Below are 18,943 nucleotides of genomic sequence, written 5' to 3' on the forward strand. Positions count from 1 at the left end.
TAAGCTCTGTGTTTCAACACCAAAACACTGCATTAGCATTCTGTTAACCTTTTATTACAACCCTGGCTACTTCTTAGGTTTGTATGCTTAGCAGTCTAATGTACAAACTTTGAAAAGAGAATTGCGTGAAATTCCAGGTTCACAGATTTTTATGGAAAAGCCTTTAGGATTTAATAAAAGTAACTTTTAGAGAGAACATTTTAATATCCATCCCTAAAGGAAAGATATATTCCTCTGCTAAAATCACAAAAATGTTTGAAAATTCTGTTAAACAATTATCATACTTTACCCTAACTTTAGAGGCATGCATGCTGCACTTAGGAGATTAAATGGCTGCATAGTTTGACAGTTGGACTCAGTGGTCTTAGAGGTCTTTTCCAACCTTAATGATTCTATGGTTTTGTATGCACAATGATTATGTATGAATAATGATGGCCCTTCTTTACTTTTTCAAATGGCAGGAAGTCATTAGTTGATGTCTTTGAATAGTCTAATACTTCAGGGAATCACATTCAGGCTAAGAGTTAAAAACTAGAGAAAAACACAGCTGCTACATGCATAAATTTATCAGATCTGGGAACAGCAAAACAAAATGTCTTCCTGCCACAAAACACTGAAGTTCCAAAATCAAAACTTTCTGTGGCACTATAGAAAGAAAATATTTTCTTTCAGAATTTTTTATAAAGCAAAAAGAAAGAATATGAAATTTCACTTGAAACTAAAATTAAATAATCCAGGTTTCTTCTAACTACTCCTCACTGTATTACAAACTAGATGCACTAAAACTTAGGGCTTTGTTATTCTACCATCAGATCTCACACTTCCCAGGAGATGCGATCTGCATTTTACTATTAAGAGCAACGTTTTATGTCCCGTGTTAGTAAAAGTGTGTTCCTCTAACAGCTATTTCTCTAGCTTAGACAACGGAGGCTGCAGTACAGAACAAATGATACAGGATACAAGTGGTGTTTTCAGTGCACAGGGCATCCCTGTGATTGCACCAGCTTGTTCTTTTACAAGCTTTAGTTTAATTTCCTATGGAGGAAAGAAGACAAGTAGTACTCCAGGTAGATACTTAGGCTAAGGTTTGCTCTGACCACATGCAGAGGCCACCCAACCATGCAGCCACATCTCTCAGCTCCTGGCTTTTCAGCCCCAGGTATCTCATGGGGCAGATTCACCCACACAGTCATCTTCTGGGTAGATGGAATCATTTCCCACTTCTAATTCTGTGCTTCCCTAAAATGGGAACGTATATCTCCCTGTGAAAAAGATCATGCCAATGGGCTTTGGTGTCAGGAGAAGGCACAGAAGACTCAAGTCTCTGTGCTCACCAGTAGCAATGAGCGCGGAAAGGATTCAGAGCTCCCAGAGGCAATTTGCAGATGCTTAATCACAAGGATCTTGAGAATACAGCCTGTTTCAGTGTACTGAAAGTAGGGAAGACTGCACCAAGCTTGAGCTGCCAGCGACTCAATTTTCAGATGACACAGTTGCTTCTCTTTATGGATTTCCTGGTTGCCAGCAGAACAATGATTTACATGCAGGAGCCTTTTTTTTTATGATGTGGCAATTATTTTCATTTTCACAGGTGGCAGTTCTACAACAACCTAATAGGTGAGCATGAGGAGGAAAGTCTGTGAGCTTCTTATAGTGGAGCTTTGCTTATTCTGTTGGCTGCCTCTTCAGGCACTCGGCCTTTAGTTAAATAAGTTACATATTACTTTTCACACTCCTGTCTCAGAGAAATGCTATGTCAATATCCCAAGCTTCCACTGCCAAGACATGAGACCAGCTAAACTCTGTGAGGGCAAAGGTCCACCTAGCTCACAGCCAGAGCTCCTGATAATAACTGGCAGCTGAATTAAGGAAAGGGTAAATACAAACAATACTTGTCCTACGATGCCCTCTTCGATTTCTGTAATCTTTGGGTTAGAAACCTTAAGGGCTGAAGGTTGCATTCAAATCAACACGTGTAATAGGATCTTCTTTCCACCCATCTTTCTTATCTTTCTTCATAAACTCACGTTTATGTAATCATTGAAATCTGTCTGCTTTTGTCATCCAAAAATAGTTCACTTTTTTTCTGTAAAGGATTTTGCTGCCCCTGAATTCCCATGATATGGTCCAAGCGGTGATTGTCATGAATATTTTCCAGAGACAATGAGTAGTATTTCCTGTTCAGCCTGCCCATATAAGTGGCAGCTTTATTATTATTTCCCTCTTGAATTTCCCTCACTTCCTATCTGAAATATTTTAATCACATAGTTTTACTGTATCCTTTGGAGATGGGGTGGCCAGAACCACATGCACTGTTCCACTGGCAGACTTGTACTCAGTAAGGGCTTAGTAACTGAAGCTTCTTTGTCCTCCTCCTTTCCAAATGCTTGCTATTTATCCTACTGCTGACTGCTGGGATGTTCCAAGAAATCTACCCACATCTGTACTGCAATTCCTCTTCTGAGAAATAGCAGCCACTCACTACTGTATAATATGCATATTTAAGGTTTTCCCTACATATTACTTTTCTTCAGACTGGATTGTATCTGTCTTTTTATCACTCAGTAATGCAGTGCTGTGAGTGGTTTCGCCAACTTGTCAGTACATCAGCAAACTGGCACCTTTGGATTTCAGCCCCCTTTCCATACTAATGACTCTGCTGAACAGCACAGGCATCAACAGCAATCCCCAGAGTTCCACTGGCAAATACTCCCCACTGTGAACATGAATCTTTTATTTTCATCCTTTGTTTCCTATTTTTAAAGATTTTACTTCTGCTACCAAATAATTCTACTTTTTTACCCTTTTTACTTTAGCAACACAGTCACTTTTACTTGCACATCCTATGCATCTTAGAGAACACTGAACCCACTTGTATTTTCTTCAAAGATTCACATATTTATGACTACAGTTTCAACCATTTTTGCCTGTATGGAAGGTAGGTTTCCTGGAAGTATTTCTCCAGACATATGGAGCCTCTTTTCAAGCCCCATGTCACACTTGAAATATCCTGCTCCTCGGCGATGAAGGCTAAGCTATTTTTTAATTTTCATATATATTATAAAAATCTTAAGTCAAAAAGTTGTAAATTAGAAATCATGATGACAGTTTGGCAGTTTCTTATTTTAGTTTAAACTTAGGTGAATAATATATACCCTTGATGATATGACACAATTTTATTGATTTATTCTGAAATCTCTTCTCTTGCTAATGGCATAGAAGCAAAGTGTTTTGAGGCTCAATGACTATTGAAAAAGAAGTGAAGTGAGAACTTATGTGCTACCACAGCAATGATCAACACAGGCCATTTGGCTTTGCATTGTCACTCATTTTTCTGCATTCCTCTTCTTTATTACATCCAGTACTGTTTGAAAGAATTCCTATCTGATGTGTTTTTATGAATAGTTTTTGGGTCTTGTGCACATTATTCCTCTGAATATCTTTAGGTCTGCCATATGATACTGAACTAAATTTGCAAGAATTTATATTCCTTTTAATTTTCTATATCACACTTAATAGCTAATGCTTTTTGAAGCATGACTATTAATCTTAATAGCCTCACTCCTTTCACTCAATTATGACACAGTTTGGGATGCTTCTATGTGGGGAAGAGGGTAAGGGGAAAAATGCTTTTTTGACATATACTTTGATTTTTTAATATGTTGTGTTGAAGTAGTTCGTATTCCAGATATAAGCAGTGTCAGTCAACATAATTAGTGGAAATTATTGGGCAATTTATCAAATCACAGATGGACAGATTATTTTAATCCTTATGTTAAAGACATACCACTTGGATACTGCATTCAGCCTCAGTCTTCAAAGACTTTTCTTAGAATAGGTCCCCAGGATTCTCAGAGTATTTATCTTTGTCTTGGGAATCCAAAATTCCTTCAAGACCCAACATCAGTCTTTTACAGCTCTAATCTGTCACTCCAATATTTTTTATACCTAGGCATCTTCCTTCCAGAAAGTGTTTAGTATGCCTACCAACATGTCATATAAATATGCTTGTTTACAGTTACACATTCTATTTAATCTATCTTATTTTACCCTTATACCTTAATTTCATTCTGCATTATTATGTTTATAACTTCTGCTTATATATGACTGTATGTTTTAGAATACTGATTGCAATTTTTATCCCTGCATTTTACCAATTTCTGGTAAATTTTAGTCCAAAGACACAATTCATCCTTACCTGTGTCTTCTACACCATATCTTCTCCACCCCAGTTTTCTTGGTCCTCAGTTTTAAAAGCAAAATAAATATTTTTTTTTTATTTGATCTATATGGAACATCTGTACAGGTTTCATCTATGCCTTAAAAACTTAGCATCTAAAAGTAACAAAACTGTTCTGATCAGATAAAAATAATAGCTTAGTTCCATGCTGCTCTTCATTTAGTAGTGAAGTGCTATATGTATAAACATATGTGTATATAAATATATCATAAAATGTAAGCTAAAGTTGAAAAATGTTTAAAGCATGTGAATCAACTCACTCTGGTGCAAAGTCTAGAGTTAAAAGTAAAACACTAGTTATTTCTCTTAATTCTGCACTGACACATGGAATGAATCAAAGAATTGCTAACAAGAATCTCTCACATTTTCATCACTCAATTTTGAAACTAATTTGGCTAAATGTTTGTCTAGAATGACAACTAACTGGCTTCAACTTGCTTCAACCTGCCTCTTTTGTAGTCATTAAAAAAAACCTGTGTCAGAAAAAAATTCTCAAAACTGAGTTTGCTAGGAAATAATCAAATGTACATTCTTCATCTACAAGTTAAAGTGAACGTTTTATTATAATGGCATTCATTTAGTGGGGAGAGGAGAGGACCAAAGGATAAAGAATTCCTTTTCTTTTCTTCTTTTAGGCTGGAAACACCAATGCTTTATTATACTGTATCAAACTGCAGCTGCTCCTTCAAATGTAAAAATAGAAGACTAAATGAATAAGGCAATTCCTGTATTCAAGGATGTGTGAGGATATTTAATCTACACTGCAGCACTTGAAATGGCATTATAAGCATTTTTCTAATGTTTATTCGTGGGAAAGCTCACGTTATGTAATGTTTGAGTATAGTAAATAGTCAAGAGTATTCCATTATCCAGAAGCTGTGAAATCAGTGGAGTGGTTGTTGCAGCATTTAGTCTCCTTGGAGTAAATTCAATAGTCATCAAACAGAGGGGACCTGGATGTAAGTGAATGATGCAGCAGCAGAGCAAAATATGATGTATTTATGAAGGCAGAAACAAAGAAAATATAACCACAAACACTTGTCAAAGCACATAAAAACTTTTCATACTCCTTTTAGCTCGGGTGCACAACAATAGCACCTGAAGATATCTCCAAGAGACACTTTTTAAGTGTCAAAAGTAATCACTTGTATGACAGATTCCAATGTTACTTCTGGGTGTAAAAAGTTCCTATAACTCATACTGCTTGGCTTGGAGTGGTAGAAAAGACTCAACACACAGAAACACCAACTAGAGCAGACAGCTTGTAGAATGAAGGAGTCCAAAGCTGATGGTAACAAGCTCTCTGAAAAAGTGGAGGCAGTACAGAAAATTTAAGCAGCATTTCACAATTCATCTGTAAAAAGTGGAGTCGTCAAAATGAGTATCAGCTGGAATGTAGCCATAAATCTCCTTTTAGCAATATGTGGTCCCTCAGTATTCAATCTCACTGAGAAAAGATAACAACTATAAAACTGTCTTGCAGTTTCAGAAGAAAACTAGTAAAAATGTTACAAGGACACCTATGATGATCGGAAGGATGGGGAACTTGACGAGATTTATGATTCGAAGCATATCTGTCTTTAAATCATTGCAGCCTTTTTAACCTCTCCAATTACAACAGCAAGGTAAAATTATGCATTACATCTATAAGCCAAAAAACTAACCAGAAAAAAGCAAAGTAGAGGGTGACCATGGTCAAACTCCTGAAGAACACAGAAATCCATATATTCATGAGAACTGCTGATGAAAGAGAAGAACAAGGACTGCAGAGGGGTTTGGTGCTCATGAAGAAAAATAGGCTATCAAATGATTTTCAAAGGGAAGGAAAGCCTTGGCCAGACGCTCCTCATATCTTGAGATAAGTTTCTGGTTTTTAATGGAAAAAAAAGATCAGAAATGTTTAGAGGGTTGTCCAACTATCTGTACATGTCAAGATCTAACTTAAGCTTGATGACTGCCTTTAAGGATGAGTTTCATCTCATCCTGCAGTGGTCTCCTACAAAACAGTCAGAAGAATCATATCCTAAAAAACCCTTGATTGTAAAGAGAACTCTGGTTGATGACTTCAGATACAGACATATAGACTTCACTTGCCCAGAATTAGATTATACAAATTACTCTCTTAACCAGAAAGATCCCAACTCACCCCAACTCAGCCAGATCTACAAGGCAAAGCATTTCAAAACATGAGCCACAAGACTCAGTAGTTGCCTTGTTGGAGGAAAGCAGCTCCTTTATGAGATGGTGGTAGGAATCATCAACTGGTTAGTGAAACCATTTCAAGTAGGTCACTAAGCAGTGTCTTTTTCAGAGTCCTAATTCCGTCTTCCAGCTTCAAATCATGGAATCATAGAATGCCTTGAACTAAAAGGCACATTAAAGATCATCTAGTTCCAAGCCCCTTGCCATGGGCAGAGACATCTTCCAGTAGAGCAGGTCGCTAAGGGTCTCATCCAGCCTGGCCTTGAATATTTCCAGGGACGGGGCATTGGCCTGTTTCAGGGCCTCACCACACACACAGTAAAGAATTTCCTCCTAATATCGAAACTAAATTGACTCTCAGTTTAAAACCATTCCCCTTTTTCCCATTACTATGTGCTCTTGTAAAACAGCCTCTCTCCAGCTTTCCTGCAGGTTCCCTTCAGGCAATGAAGGACAGCAATTAGTTCACCTTGAAGCTTTCTCTTCCCCAGGCTGAACAATCCTAATTCCTTTAGCCTTTCCTCATAGAAGAGGTGCTCTAGCCCTCCAATCATGCTGAAACTGGAACAGAACAAGAACCAGTCTAAACAGATCTCCATCGTGCACTGAGGTAATGAATTATAATAGCCTAAAGGCATCTGTGTCTGCACTGACTAAATTAAATAGCTCTTGCTCATCAAATCAGAAAAGACACTCAATCATAGATGAGTTTGCTCATTAATTCACTTTCTGTGAAGCCAATACCAGTCTGGAACCTTTTCTAATATATGCATTTCTCACATCTATTTTTTCTCTGCTTGAGGCAATGGAAGAACAAACAAATATAACATAGCAATGTTTTTAAGCCATAAACAGCCCAAGAGCAAGGAGGTAGAGCTTTCAGAAAAGAAGCATCTCAAAACCACCATTTTTTGGGAGCTTTATTGTGCTAAATTAATTTACTTAACTAGAAGATTATCTTTTTTTTAAAAAAAAGTGTAATACCTAAAGGCAATTTCCTTTGTCATAGAGAATAAGGCCACTAGTGGATGCAAATATCTTCCATAGTGAATGATAGCTATATAGTTTACACAGTGCATTTGAAAATCATTCTCAACATGATTAAAGCCTTTTACTTCTTATATATATTGCTCTTGGCTGTCATTGAGGAGTGATCCTTTAACTTGTAGATCATGCCATATAGTCTTTATAGTTTAAGCAAAGAGAGTTAGTATTTTCAGCTATGGTTATGAAACAGTTCATACCTTCTGCAGTTCAAGCACAGCCAAAGATAAGCAATACATATCAAGGAGAGGTTATATGCAAATACACAGAGTGATGAACCCTCAAAGGTACATTCTGCTTTGGCTTTTCTAGCTCTGTACAGAAGCTGATAACCTTAAATGAACTGAAATAAAGTTATTGTGACGGGCCAAAAAATGCTTCAAATGGTTTTATAAAGTATTAAATTTAAACAATTGGAAAAAGTTTAAATTGCTTGTACTTTAAAATGTAGAACATCTTAAAATACATTGCTTTAATTATTTAAAAGTGCTTCAGCTACTCATACTAAGTTACTTTAATTTGGAAAGCCTGTTGAAATATGCATAGATCTAAAATATGTTTTATATTGATCAAAAAATTCCTTCTCTTAATTCCAATTTCTAATTAATTAAAAATATTTTTCATTCCAATTGTTCTAAATGCAGTTTTCAGCTAAGAATGTCCATGTGCCTTTGATTTCAAACAGCAAAGAGCAAAATAACAAAGTAAATTTTATTTTTATTTTGGATCTTTGTAAAAAAAAAGAAAAAGGAAAAAAGGCAGATCACAAGTTCTGGACTAATACTCTCTTCTTTGCCACAAAAACACACAGCACACAGAATATCCATGTGAGCTTGTCTTCTCATGCTATTGGTTTTTTTCCTAAATTTGGTCTCCAAAATCCAGGCTCCGGAAGTTAATTTCACAGGGTGAATTTTTGAAGAAAGTTCTAATTTTTCTTTGGTAGAATTAGCTTTTGCCCCAGAGCTGAAGGGACTATTGTGGTCACCTTGTTGGATTAGTCAGAGGTTCAAGATCCTATGCATGCAAAAACCCAAACTACTTTTGAATGAACACAGAATACCTTTGAGGGGCTCATCCACTACTGGCTTAAAGAACATTTATGAAATCCATTTAAGTGGCCTCTTACTCTTCTTTTGGACAAGATAAAGGGATTTCCCTCCACACCCACTGAACACAGAGTTTCTTGGTTTTATTCTTGTAAGAAGAATAGCAGTGCATTTTTCATTGTGCTACCTCCTGAAAGCCTTCCAGCCTCTCAAGATCCTCTTGGCATTTCTCATGCCAGATCTAGACAATCATACAAATGTCTTTCATGTTGCCTAAACCAAGGAAAGGGAGGTGAAATATTCTATAAACTGACTGATGTGTCATGATCGCTAGCCCTTGTTCTTGTGGGAGACTTTAACTTGCCAGATGTCTGCTGGAAACTCAGCACAGTGAAAAGGCAGTCCTGGCAGTTCTCAGAGCGTGAGGAAGGTAAATTCCTGACACATCTGCTGAGGAAGCCTACCAGGGATGGTGCCCTGCTAGACCTGCTGCTTATGAATAGAGAAGGACTGGTGAGAGATGTGGTGGTTGGAGGCTGCCTTGGGCAACCCCAAAATGATAAAGTTTACTATTCTTGGTGAAGTGAGGAAGGGAGTCAACAAAACCTCTACCTTGGGCAGTCCTTAATAATGAAGGAATCCAGGAGACCTAGACATACTTTAAGAAAGAAAACTTAAAACCACAGAAGCAGGTCATATGCCAGAAGATGAGCTGATGCAGGAAGAAGACTGGCCTGGCTGAATAGGAAGCTCTCACTGGAAATCAGAGAAAAAAATAAAAAGGAGATGATGACCTTTCCAAGAAGGGGCAGGTGATTCAGGGAGAGTACAAGGGTGTCATTAGGGCATGTAGAGAGAAAATTAGAAAAGTTGAAAACTCAGCTAGAACTCAACTTAGCAACTGCTGTGAGAGATAATAAAAAGTGCTTTTATAAATAAATTAACAACAAAAGGAGAGCTATGGAAATTCTCTACCCTTGGATGTGGGGAAGGGGGAAACATTGTAACCAAGGACCAGAAAAAGGCTGAGGTACTTGTATTTTCTTTGCCTCAGCCTTTGACAGCAAGACTGGTTATCCTCAGGGCAACATGTCCCCTGAGCTGGTAGACAGGGTCTAGAAGCAGAACAGAACCCCTGCAATCCAAGAGGAAGCAGCTAGTGACCCACTGTACCACTTGGACACCCACTTGGAGTCTATGTGGGTACAAGGGACCGGGCAGTGATGGTTGACAGCAGTTGAACATGATCCAGGGTGTGCCCAGGTGGCCAAGAAGGCCAAAACCATCCCAGCCAGTATCAGCAATCGCAGGACCAGAGCTGGGATTGCTCCCTTCTGTTTAATTCTGGGCCCCTCACTACAAGAGGGGCTGGAGTGTGTCCTGAGAAGGGCAGTGGAGCTGGTGAAGGGTCTAGAGAGCACATCACATGAGGAGTGGCTGAGGGAAGTGGGGTGTTCACCCAGGACCTTATCATTTTCCAGCTGCCTGAAAGGAGGGTGTAGACAGGTGGGGGTTGGCCTCTTCTTCCAGGCAGCTAGCAACAGGACAGGAGGAAATGGCCTCAAACTGCACCAGGGGAGGTTCAGGCAGGACATCAGGATGAATTTCTTCCCTGAAAGGGTTGTCAAGCACTGAAACAGACTGTCCAGGAAGGTCACCATCCCTGGAAGTGCTCAAGGAATTACTGAATGTGGGACTTAGTGCTATGGTTTAGTTGACATGATGGTGATCAGTCAAATGTTGGATTCAATGATCTTTGAGGTCTTTTCCAATCTTAATGATTCTGTGATTCCATTATCATATTAGGAGCTCAGATTGTGTTACCTCTGAAACAGACACACATGTTTCTTTCAAAGTTGCATTTTTTAGGATTCAGCCCATCCTTCAAACGTTTCTCTTCTTAATGGGAAATCTTTTTTTTTCTCAAGGCAAGACTGTCTTCCATTTATTCACATTAAAATTAAAAAATTAATATTTTTTTATTGCAACCTGTATGTCATACAAAAAGATAACTCTGCATAAATAAATATCCTGCATTGTTACTTACTGTTAATTTGATATGATGTATAAATTATATTCTGACAATCAGAAAGGGTGAAAACTTTACCATGCAGTTGCAAAAACCAAGTATTGATTAAATGAAATTAAACTAATTAATTTTAAAATGGATAGTTTAGTAGCCTTCAATTAATTAATAACACTCTGTCTATACTAACCAGCCACACGAGGAAGCTTGATAATGTTCCACATAGAATTCACTACAAAACCAATAGAATTAAATGGAAAAGAAAATTAATTACAGTTCTTAAAAATAGTAGTAAGTTCTACAGACAAAGGCAGATTTATAGTCCCCTAGAACATTAAAACTTCAATACTTATGTGATATTGCTGTCATATGAAAATTCATGCAATCATCTCTGGTCGAAACCTCATATAATATAGATTGCTTGTCTGTATAATCTTGAAAACCATCTACAGAGTTCTTCTGTAAACATTAAGTTATTGGATGATAAAAATCTGACAGTTCTAGGCACTGAAAATTACTCACCCTTGAAGGTCTCATTGCAGTATAAATTACTGAAAAATGAATCCCTTGTTCCTGCAGATCCATGGTCACTCTTCCAATTATTTTGTCTGTAAATAGAAACATGTATAATTCAACAAACTCTGTGAGCTGAGAAAGCTAAAATACTACAGTAGTCGGAGAAGTAATGAACTAGATGCTTAAGCTTAGTTAGTTTGTTTAAGCAACATAAGAGCTCATTCCATCTAGGTACAAATGGGATAAGACACTCAGTGTCTTGAAAAATGCACAATTTCAGTGAGATAATATTTTAAAAAATACAACAGTTCAGAAAAAGCAGTGATTTTGAAACTCAAAAGTAAAACCATGGAAAATATACCCAAAAGTTTGAACTTTGGGCAATTAAGAGCAGTCACTTAAGAGGTGAGAGCACCATGAATATACTGTTAGTCAAGTGACCAGCTAATAAATAAGTAATAAAATTTAAGCACTATTATTCTGTGAATTACAAAATACACGTAACTACCACCGAGAAACAACACTCAAAACATGATGTTTAGTGTGAGCAATGATATGTATAATACTGGTAGCCATATTTCTTTTGCCTTTTGCACCCCCAACAGGACACAGAAAATTTTCCTGTTCACTACATTGGAAGCCAAAGGAGAACTATGGTGGAATATTTCTGAAAAAGGAAGGAGAAGTCAAATAAGGAAGAGAGGGCCTTTCAAAGAGGTCCAAATAGGTTTCTACAAAAGATCCTTCTCTAGTTCTGAAATCACAGGCAGTTGCAATAAATACAACTGATCAATGCTTTCAATATTTTTGCAGAAACGTGAACATCTGCTTATAAGGAGCACAATGGTTATGAAGCATGAGCCATTGTTAGTGTTGTTATTGGGACTGCTTGAGAAACAAGAAGCAGACTCACATTTCCTGTTCAAGTGCCTTCCCACTTCTCACTCATGTACCAGTCTGGTGAACGAATATTTTATAACCTGGATGTACAAACTTCTCGGATTTTGAGGTTATATTTTATAGAAATTGTGTTTTATTTGTATTTGCTGAAACTAGGAGTTTATATTATTATCCTCTTTAACCACTTCTATTTACTCTAATTATGGTGTTCTGGCTGAGTAAAATATTTGGCTTTCGTAAAAAGTCAAGCATTTTTTTTCTACAGTATTTGAACTGAACTGATTTCCTTATTTCAATCAACAATCATAGCTGTGTAAATTTTCCTTCTAAAATTATTGCTAAGAGAATCTACTATAAGAAATGTCCTTACTCGGAAAAACAACTGCCTAAATAATACTGCCATAATTCATTGGTTGTGGAGATCCAAGGCATTATATAATGCAGATTTTGTATTCTGGATTCATAGATTTTGGAAATTCTCTTCAGCCTTAGCACAAATTTGCAGAACAAAAAAAATAATATGTATAAAAATGTAGAGATTGACTTTGGGTTTTCTTTCATTAAAACAACCGATAGCATTCTGAAATAACATGTTATTTGCATTTCCCTTCAGAAAGGAGCTACATGTAACTATAATTACCAGTAACATCTATAACACTTGCCTCAAGAAGATTCTAGAGGTAACTCCTTCATTCAGAGAAACTTCTGTGAACATCCTTACGACAATACAGTTGATATAGATCTTGTTTGCCTGGGATCAGAACTCTACCTTTCTTATGAAATATTTTCAAATTTTCCAAAGAAAAGATCTCAGACTGTCCACCATGTTTTAGAGCATCTAAATTAGGTGCCTTCATGGGAACAATAGTGCAGATTCTGTATTTGGCCAAGCAAAGTGGCACATCTTCCAAATTTTAGTTAGTACTAGCCAAATAGTTGGCATATCCTTTTCCTCCATCCTCCCATAATCTCCTCCTAACTTTGCTTTCCCAAAACAAAGTGGCCTGAGACAGTTGTATGAGTCTATGGTGTGGCCTGACAGCCAGGATGTCCTGGGGTGCATCAGGCACAACATCACCAGTCAGGCAAGGGAGGGGATTGTCCTGCTCTGCCTCTGTACTGGGGTGGCCTCACCTCGAGTGCTGGGGGCAGCTCTGGGTGCCACAATGTAAGAAGGATATAAAGCTACTAGCGAGTGTCCAAAGGAGGACAACGAGAATGGTGAAGGATCTGAAGGGGGAAGGGAGCCTTATGAGGAGCAGCTGAAGCCACTTGGTCAGTTCAGCCTGGAGAAAATGTGACTGGAGAAAAATGTGACCTCATTGCAGTTACAACTTCCTCGTGAGGGGAAGAGAAGGGGTAGACACTGCTGATCTCGCCACTCGTGACCAGTGACATGACTCAAGGAAATGGCATGAAACTGAGTCAGTGAAGGATTAGGCTGGGTATCAGGAAAAGGTTTTCTACCCAGAGCACTGCAAAAGGCTCTCCAGGAAGTGGCAGATGACCAAACCTGGCAGAGCTCAAGAAGCATTTGGAGAACTCTGTCAGGCACATGATGTGCTTCTTGGGGTGTCCTGTGCAGGGCCAAGACAATGGGTCCCTTCCAACTTAGCATATTCTACAATACTATGATTACAAGGCTTGGGAAGCTAATTCTTGAATCCATGTAGTTAATGAAAGAAATGTCCAATAAAGAAAAAGCCACTATTTAGCCAAGAGCAGCATTAAGCCAAGGCTCAGCTATCCAGTATGCTCTGCAGATAAGAAAAGAGCAAAGTAACTCCTCTGCAATTCAGAGATGAAAACCCAACTGCTTGTTTTAGCACAAAACCCACTCATTTTGTGCAAAAAACAGAAAAGGATACACAACTGATTTCACTACTAAGGTATTTTCCCCTGATTTTCAAATCGGCTCCTGATTTTACAACCCCAGTTCTGAGCAGAAACAGCCATAGCCACTAAGAACACTGTTTAGTTATCAGCCCACTACACTGTAAACCCCCAAACTACCATTTCCATTGACTTGCACACTTTATAATTTGATTTCTAATTTAGAGTATTAAGTGAAAGCTCTGCAATGAGATGCCTCTCAGTGTCATTTTCATGTGTGGCACCACTTTTTCAACCAGATGCTAGGCGAGAAAAATTTTCTACAGTACTATATTAACAAGTAGTGTTTAATACACTGCAAAACCAATAAAGACTGAAATCAAAGGCAAAAAAAGGCCATCAGTATTGTTTATAAAGATTAGGAAAACATTTCCTACTCATGCAGAGACCCATTGTTGAGACCAAGGTCTTGGAATTGCCAGATGAGCCTGGCACCTCCAGCTGCCAGTGTGCAAGGTGAGATCCAAGGAGGCAGCTCAAGTTGCACAGACATGCAGGGTTTGGGCTCAGAGAATGAGCAAAAGCCCACACCTGAAGCAGGGCCTGTGAATTTATCAAGCTTACATTTCACGTCACAGAGTTGTATCCAGGTGGATTTTTAATCAGATACTTAGTGTCTGATTAAAACTAAGACAACCACAGCATATAAATACTGTAGAAGAAGAGTGGGATAAAAGCCTTTAAATAATAGTAGCACAGCAAAGCCTGGGAACTAGAGAATACAACCTACTCAATTGAAAATACAAATGTTAGTTATGTCTAGGTAATATTACTTACCATTTTCAGCAATTGCTTCCAGGGTAGAAATCTCTTTTAGATCACTAGAGAAAAAGAGGGAGAGAAATAATTAAAAATCTTTCCTAGGAAAGAATGATGTGAATCAGAAATGTATGAAGATACCGACTGATAAAAGGATTACTGTCAGTCCCTCTGTTATTCTTTCATCTCCTCCTAATGACCCTTTTCTTCTGCAAAGCCATTAAAAATGTAAGGACCCCATCTTCTGATTTGTAAACCCCTCCAATTTCCTTGGCAGCAGAAAAGCCATACTACTGACAAGTATTTTGATCAGTCTCTGGGAAGGTTTTTTTTCATTTGGTGTTGGCCCCTGTTTAACATTTGTACCGGAGCTCTTTAAAATAGTTATCATGCCTCTTTTTGTGTAGTGATGTGGCAGCTAGAATTGCATTTGTTTAGGATGTGTTGATATCTGCATCTTACACCATCATGTACAAATGCCCAAGTAACAAGCCGGGAAGAAGAGGAAGCAGAAGCAGCTCAGCAACCATCCCTTATATTTTCTAAATATACATTTATCTGAAGGAACAGTCTCTTCCTGTCTCTGCTAGATCACAGCCCTCATAGAGCTGGAAACATGAAGAATTACAGCCTTCCTCTTCCTTCCATAGTGATGGAAAATCAGGCTCTTTATTAGCTTCAGGTTTGTCTGTATGCTTATTTTCTTGTTTGTTTATCCTGCCAGTATTTTTGACCCCTGGAATGCCTTCTAGTAATTAATTCTGCAGGGTAATCATGTGTCGAGTAAAATAATTGAGCCTTTCTGCTAAAAATTGTGCTGCCATTTAGTTTTATTAGCTGCCCCTTTGTTCTCATATAATGAGGCAGACAAAATAGGAATGCCTGACTGCCTTTCTCAACATAATTCATCTATTATACCTGGTAAGCTCATCAGGGGACTTTGAAAAACACTGAATTCATGCTTGTAAGAGAAACAATTTTGATAGCCCTACAAGCTTCCACTGTGTTTTTTTTTTTTTTTAATTTCCTGAATACAACCAACATTTTTAAAAGCTCTAAAAATTATGCACACGTGTGGGTGGGTCAGTTCTGTTCGTGATAAACTCCTACCTGGCAAGTGGTGGTAGCTGAACCACCAGTAAGTTTGGGTTAGATGCATTCACTTCCAGCTGAGAGACATTGTGATTAGTTACATTTGTTAACTTCCAATCTCCTGATTCCTGAAGAACAGTGAGGAGATACCTGGTGGCCTTGCAGTCAACAGCTGGCAAAACTAAAGATGAAGGAGAAGACTGAAGAATTTCCTGTAATAAATTTATGAGAATTTTATTTACTTGCTTAATATTGAGTTGCTTAATAATTAAACACAACTTTTTTTTAATGTATCCTTAATTTAATATTCAAGGGGAGGAACCTCCACAGTAAACAGCACGTGAATTCTCACCATCCTGATTGATGGTGCCTTGCAGACTTCTGAACTTTCTTGCAGCAAGCTTAAAGCTCTCAGTAATACCAAATTTTTACTGTCTTTTCCACATGTGTGGTGGAAGAGGAGAGACAGATGATGTAGAAGTTCTCAAGCTAAGAGTGTAGTGGTTATGAACGCTGCCAGAAGCAAAGCTCAGAAAGATCAATGTCAGACACCTCCAGTTCCAGCAGCCCCATTCAGTTAAGTCATACTTTGCATAATAAACACCCTGCATTTGTGTACATCCTGCTGGAACAGCACATGGTACAGAAAAACATCTAATTTGTAACTATTGATTAAAGAAAGCTGTAAATTTCAGATATACAGAGCCTCCAGACATACACAAACAAAATTCATGTCATATATTTTCCACCTTTCTACCCAAAGTACAAATTATAAAACTCAGGCTGAATTGGTTCAGATAAAGCATCAGAGTATCTTTCACTTTATTTACAATTCTGATAGTTGACTACCTCATAAAGGAATTCACTTGAGTGAAATGAATTGAAAAACATTCTCATTATATAAATTTGGAACCTGCATAGTCGAAAAGCATATTTCCAAGCATTTTTCTTGATAATAAAATTAAACTGAAATATTTGGGGAAACAAAATGCAAGATGAAGATTTGAAAATGATCAGAATTAATGCAGCCCATGTTTAATGTGGTGCTGGGTTGACACTGTCTTGATGCCAGGTACCAACCAAAGCTGCTCTATCATTGCCCTCTTCAACTATAAAAAGGAGCGAAAATAAAAGGCTCCTGGGCCAGGGAGAGTTCATTAACCAATTACAAAAGAAAAATAGACTTGACTTGGGAAAATTAACTAAATTATTAACAATCAAATCAGAGTATGTTAATAGAAATAAACCCAAATCTTAACAGGACCTTCTACCCACCCCTCTCTTCTTCCATGCACAACATTAACCATGATTCTCTACCTCCTGCCCTGAAGTGGTGAAGGGGGAAAAAGAATGGGGTCTGTGGTCAGTTCATCACACATCATCTCTGCTGCCTCTTCCTCCTTGAGGGGAGGACTCCTCATACTCTTCCCCTGCTCCCACATGGCGCCCTTCCCATGGGAATCAGTCCTCCATGGACTTCTCCAAGCAGAGTCCTTCCACAGGCTGCAGTTCTTCATGAACTGCTCCAGAGTGGGTCCCTCCCATGAGGTGCAGTCCTTCAGGAACAGAGTGCTCCATCATGGGCTCCTCTCTGCACAGGTCCTGCCAGAAGCCTTCCCAAAGGTTCACAGCTTCCTTCAGGCATCCACCTCTCCTGGCCCTGGGTGCTCCATGGGCTGCAGGTGGATCTCTGCTCCCCCATGTACCTCCATGGGCTACAGAGGCACAGTTGTCACACTATGAGCTGCACCACAGGCTGCAGGCAGACCTCAGCTCCAGTGCCTGGAGCACCTCCTCCCATTCCTTCTGTGATGACTTTGGTGCTGGTTTCTCATACATTCTCATTCCTCTCTTCTCGAAACACAATTGCTTCTGTGCAGTAACTTTTTCACCTTTTTAAATATATCACCACCATCTCTGATGGGCAGGTGGGTCCCTCTTGCAGCATTGATACTTTTGGACATGGGGGAAGCTTCTTTCAGCTTCTCAAAAAAGCCACCCTTGTAATCCACCCACTAGCAAAGTCTTGCCACAGAAACCCAATGCAAATATGAATACTAGAAGATATTTTTTCAATGAGTCCTAGTTTACAGCTTATTAATTTTGCTTTTGTATTTTCTACATTTAAGTTTAGATTAAGTCTGTCACTTGATCCAACATTTAGATCTTCAGGCTGTTACAGACTCTCTCCCCCTGTGATGCAAGTGTTTTGGTGTTCCTAACACTTTTCTCCTACTATTTATTTTTTCCTTTTTGTCTGTGACTTGACTGCTTACCACTTTTCTGACCTGCTCTGGTTCTTTATAATTGCTCACAACTTCCTTCCTAGGCAAAGGCTATAGGTATAGATGCTCATAAGGGAAGATTATGTAGCATTGTCTGATTTACCAGACTGATAGAAAAATAACTGCAGAAATTAAAATAGAGCAGAAAGCACTGATCTTATGTACAGGTCTTTGAGTAGTGTTTTCTTCCTCCTGGAATAAAAAGATGAAGCATTTCATTTTGATTTGTTTACAGACTTGAATTTAGACCTCAAATTCTGAGCAATTAAATGATTTTGTTTTATTTTCAATATTTTAATCCCTTGTCCCATAGCAGCAGCCAGAGTGGCAACAGCCATTTCATCCAATGATATATATTAAGCAGATTACTCATTTAATGTAGAATAAAACATAAAATGTATAATTACTGAGAAATATCTGAATTGTGCCTCTGCTCCTAACCAATGCTGCACTGCTATCTGTCTCAGCTTCCAGACACTGGTATTCAGCTGCTTTTCATCTGAAGGGTAGACACAGCTGGATATCAACTCAACAACCTCAGGTAGGCAAGCTGATCCCCTGCCTCTTTGTCCTTCTTGCCATTTGGCAACTGTGCACTTTTCGTTACAATACCCATGTGTTGCTTTGCACATTTTAGGACTTCAGCTACCAAGTTTGTTCAAAACATGAAAAATCCAAAAGGGGGTGGAGAATGAAGAGGATATTGAGAAACATCTGATTTTGCATTCTGTGGAAGATAACAACACAGTAACTAGGAACAGGAGAGGGACAAGGAGAGAGAGGAAGGGGAAAAGAAGGAGAAGGGGAAGGTTTAATTTTAACTTTCCAATTATTATCTATCCCACAAACTTTTACACTGTAGCCATGCCCTTCAAATGTAAGCATAAAGCTGTAAGTTACAATTTTAATGAAAATTGATCTGATGTACTTTACCTGA

General features: G+C 38.3%; 1 protein-coding gene and 1 long non-coding RNA gene across 3 annotated transcripts in view; one reads left to right on the forward strand and one right to left on the reverse strand.

Annotated features, from left to right (window-relative positions):
• Positions 1 to 18,943, forward strand: part of LOC148223712 (uncharacterized) — a 70,753-nt gene that overhangs the window by 48,246 nt on the left and 3,564 nt on the right. Inside the window, exon 5 of the long non-coding RNA XR_015804027.1 lies at positions 18,474 to 18,547. This is a non-coding gene — a long non-coding RNA (uncharacterized LOC148223712). The remainder of the gene's footprint in view (positions 1 to 18,473; positions 18,548 to 18,943) is intronic.
• The window catches only part of LOC106854074 (V-type proton ATPase subunit S1), a 50,528-nt gene that overhangs the window by 21,238 nt on the left and 10,347 nt on the right, over positions 1 to 18,943 (reverse strand). The window contains exons 4-6 of one of the 2 annotated variants that reach the window (XM_014877741.2): positions 15,740 to 15,933; positions 14,648 to 14,691; positions 11,084 to 11,169 (exon numbers count right to left, since the gene is read on the reverse strand). In XM_014877741.2, coding sequence (XP_014733227.1) covers positions 11,084 to 11,169; positions 14,648 to 14,691; positions 15,740 to 15,933 — 324 coding nt within the window. The remainder of the gene's footprint in view (positions 1 to 11,083; positions 11,170 to 14,647; positions 14,692 to 15,739; positions 15,934 to 18,943) is intronic. The other variant, XM_088165728.1, reaches the window with a different exon arrangement.

The sequence above is a fragment of the Sturnus vulgaris genome, chromosome 5, assembly GCF_052056855.1.
Source record: "Sturnus vulgaris isolate bStuVul1 chromosome 5, bStuVul1.hap1, whole genome shotgun sequence".
Classification (NCBI taxonomy): Eukaryota; Metazoa; Chordata; class Aves; order Passeriformes; family Sturnidae; genus Sturnus; species Sturnus vulgaris.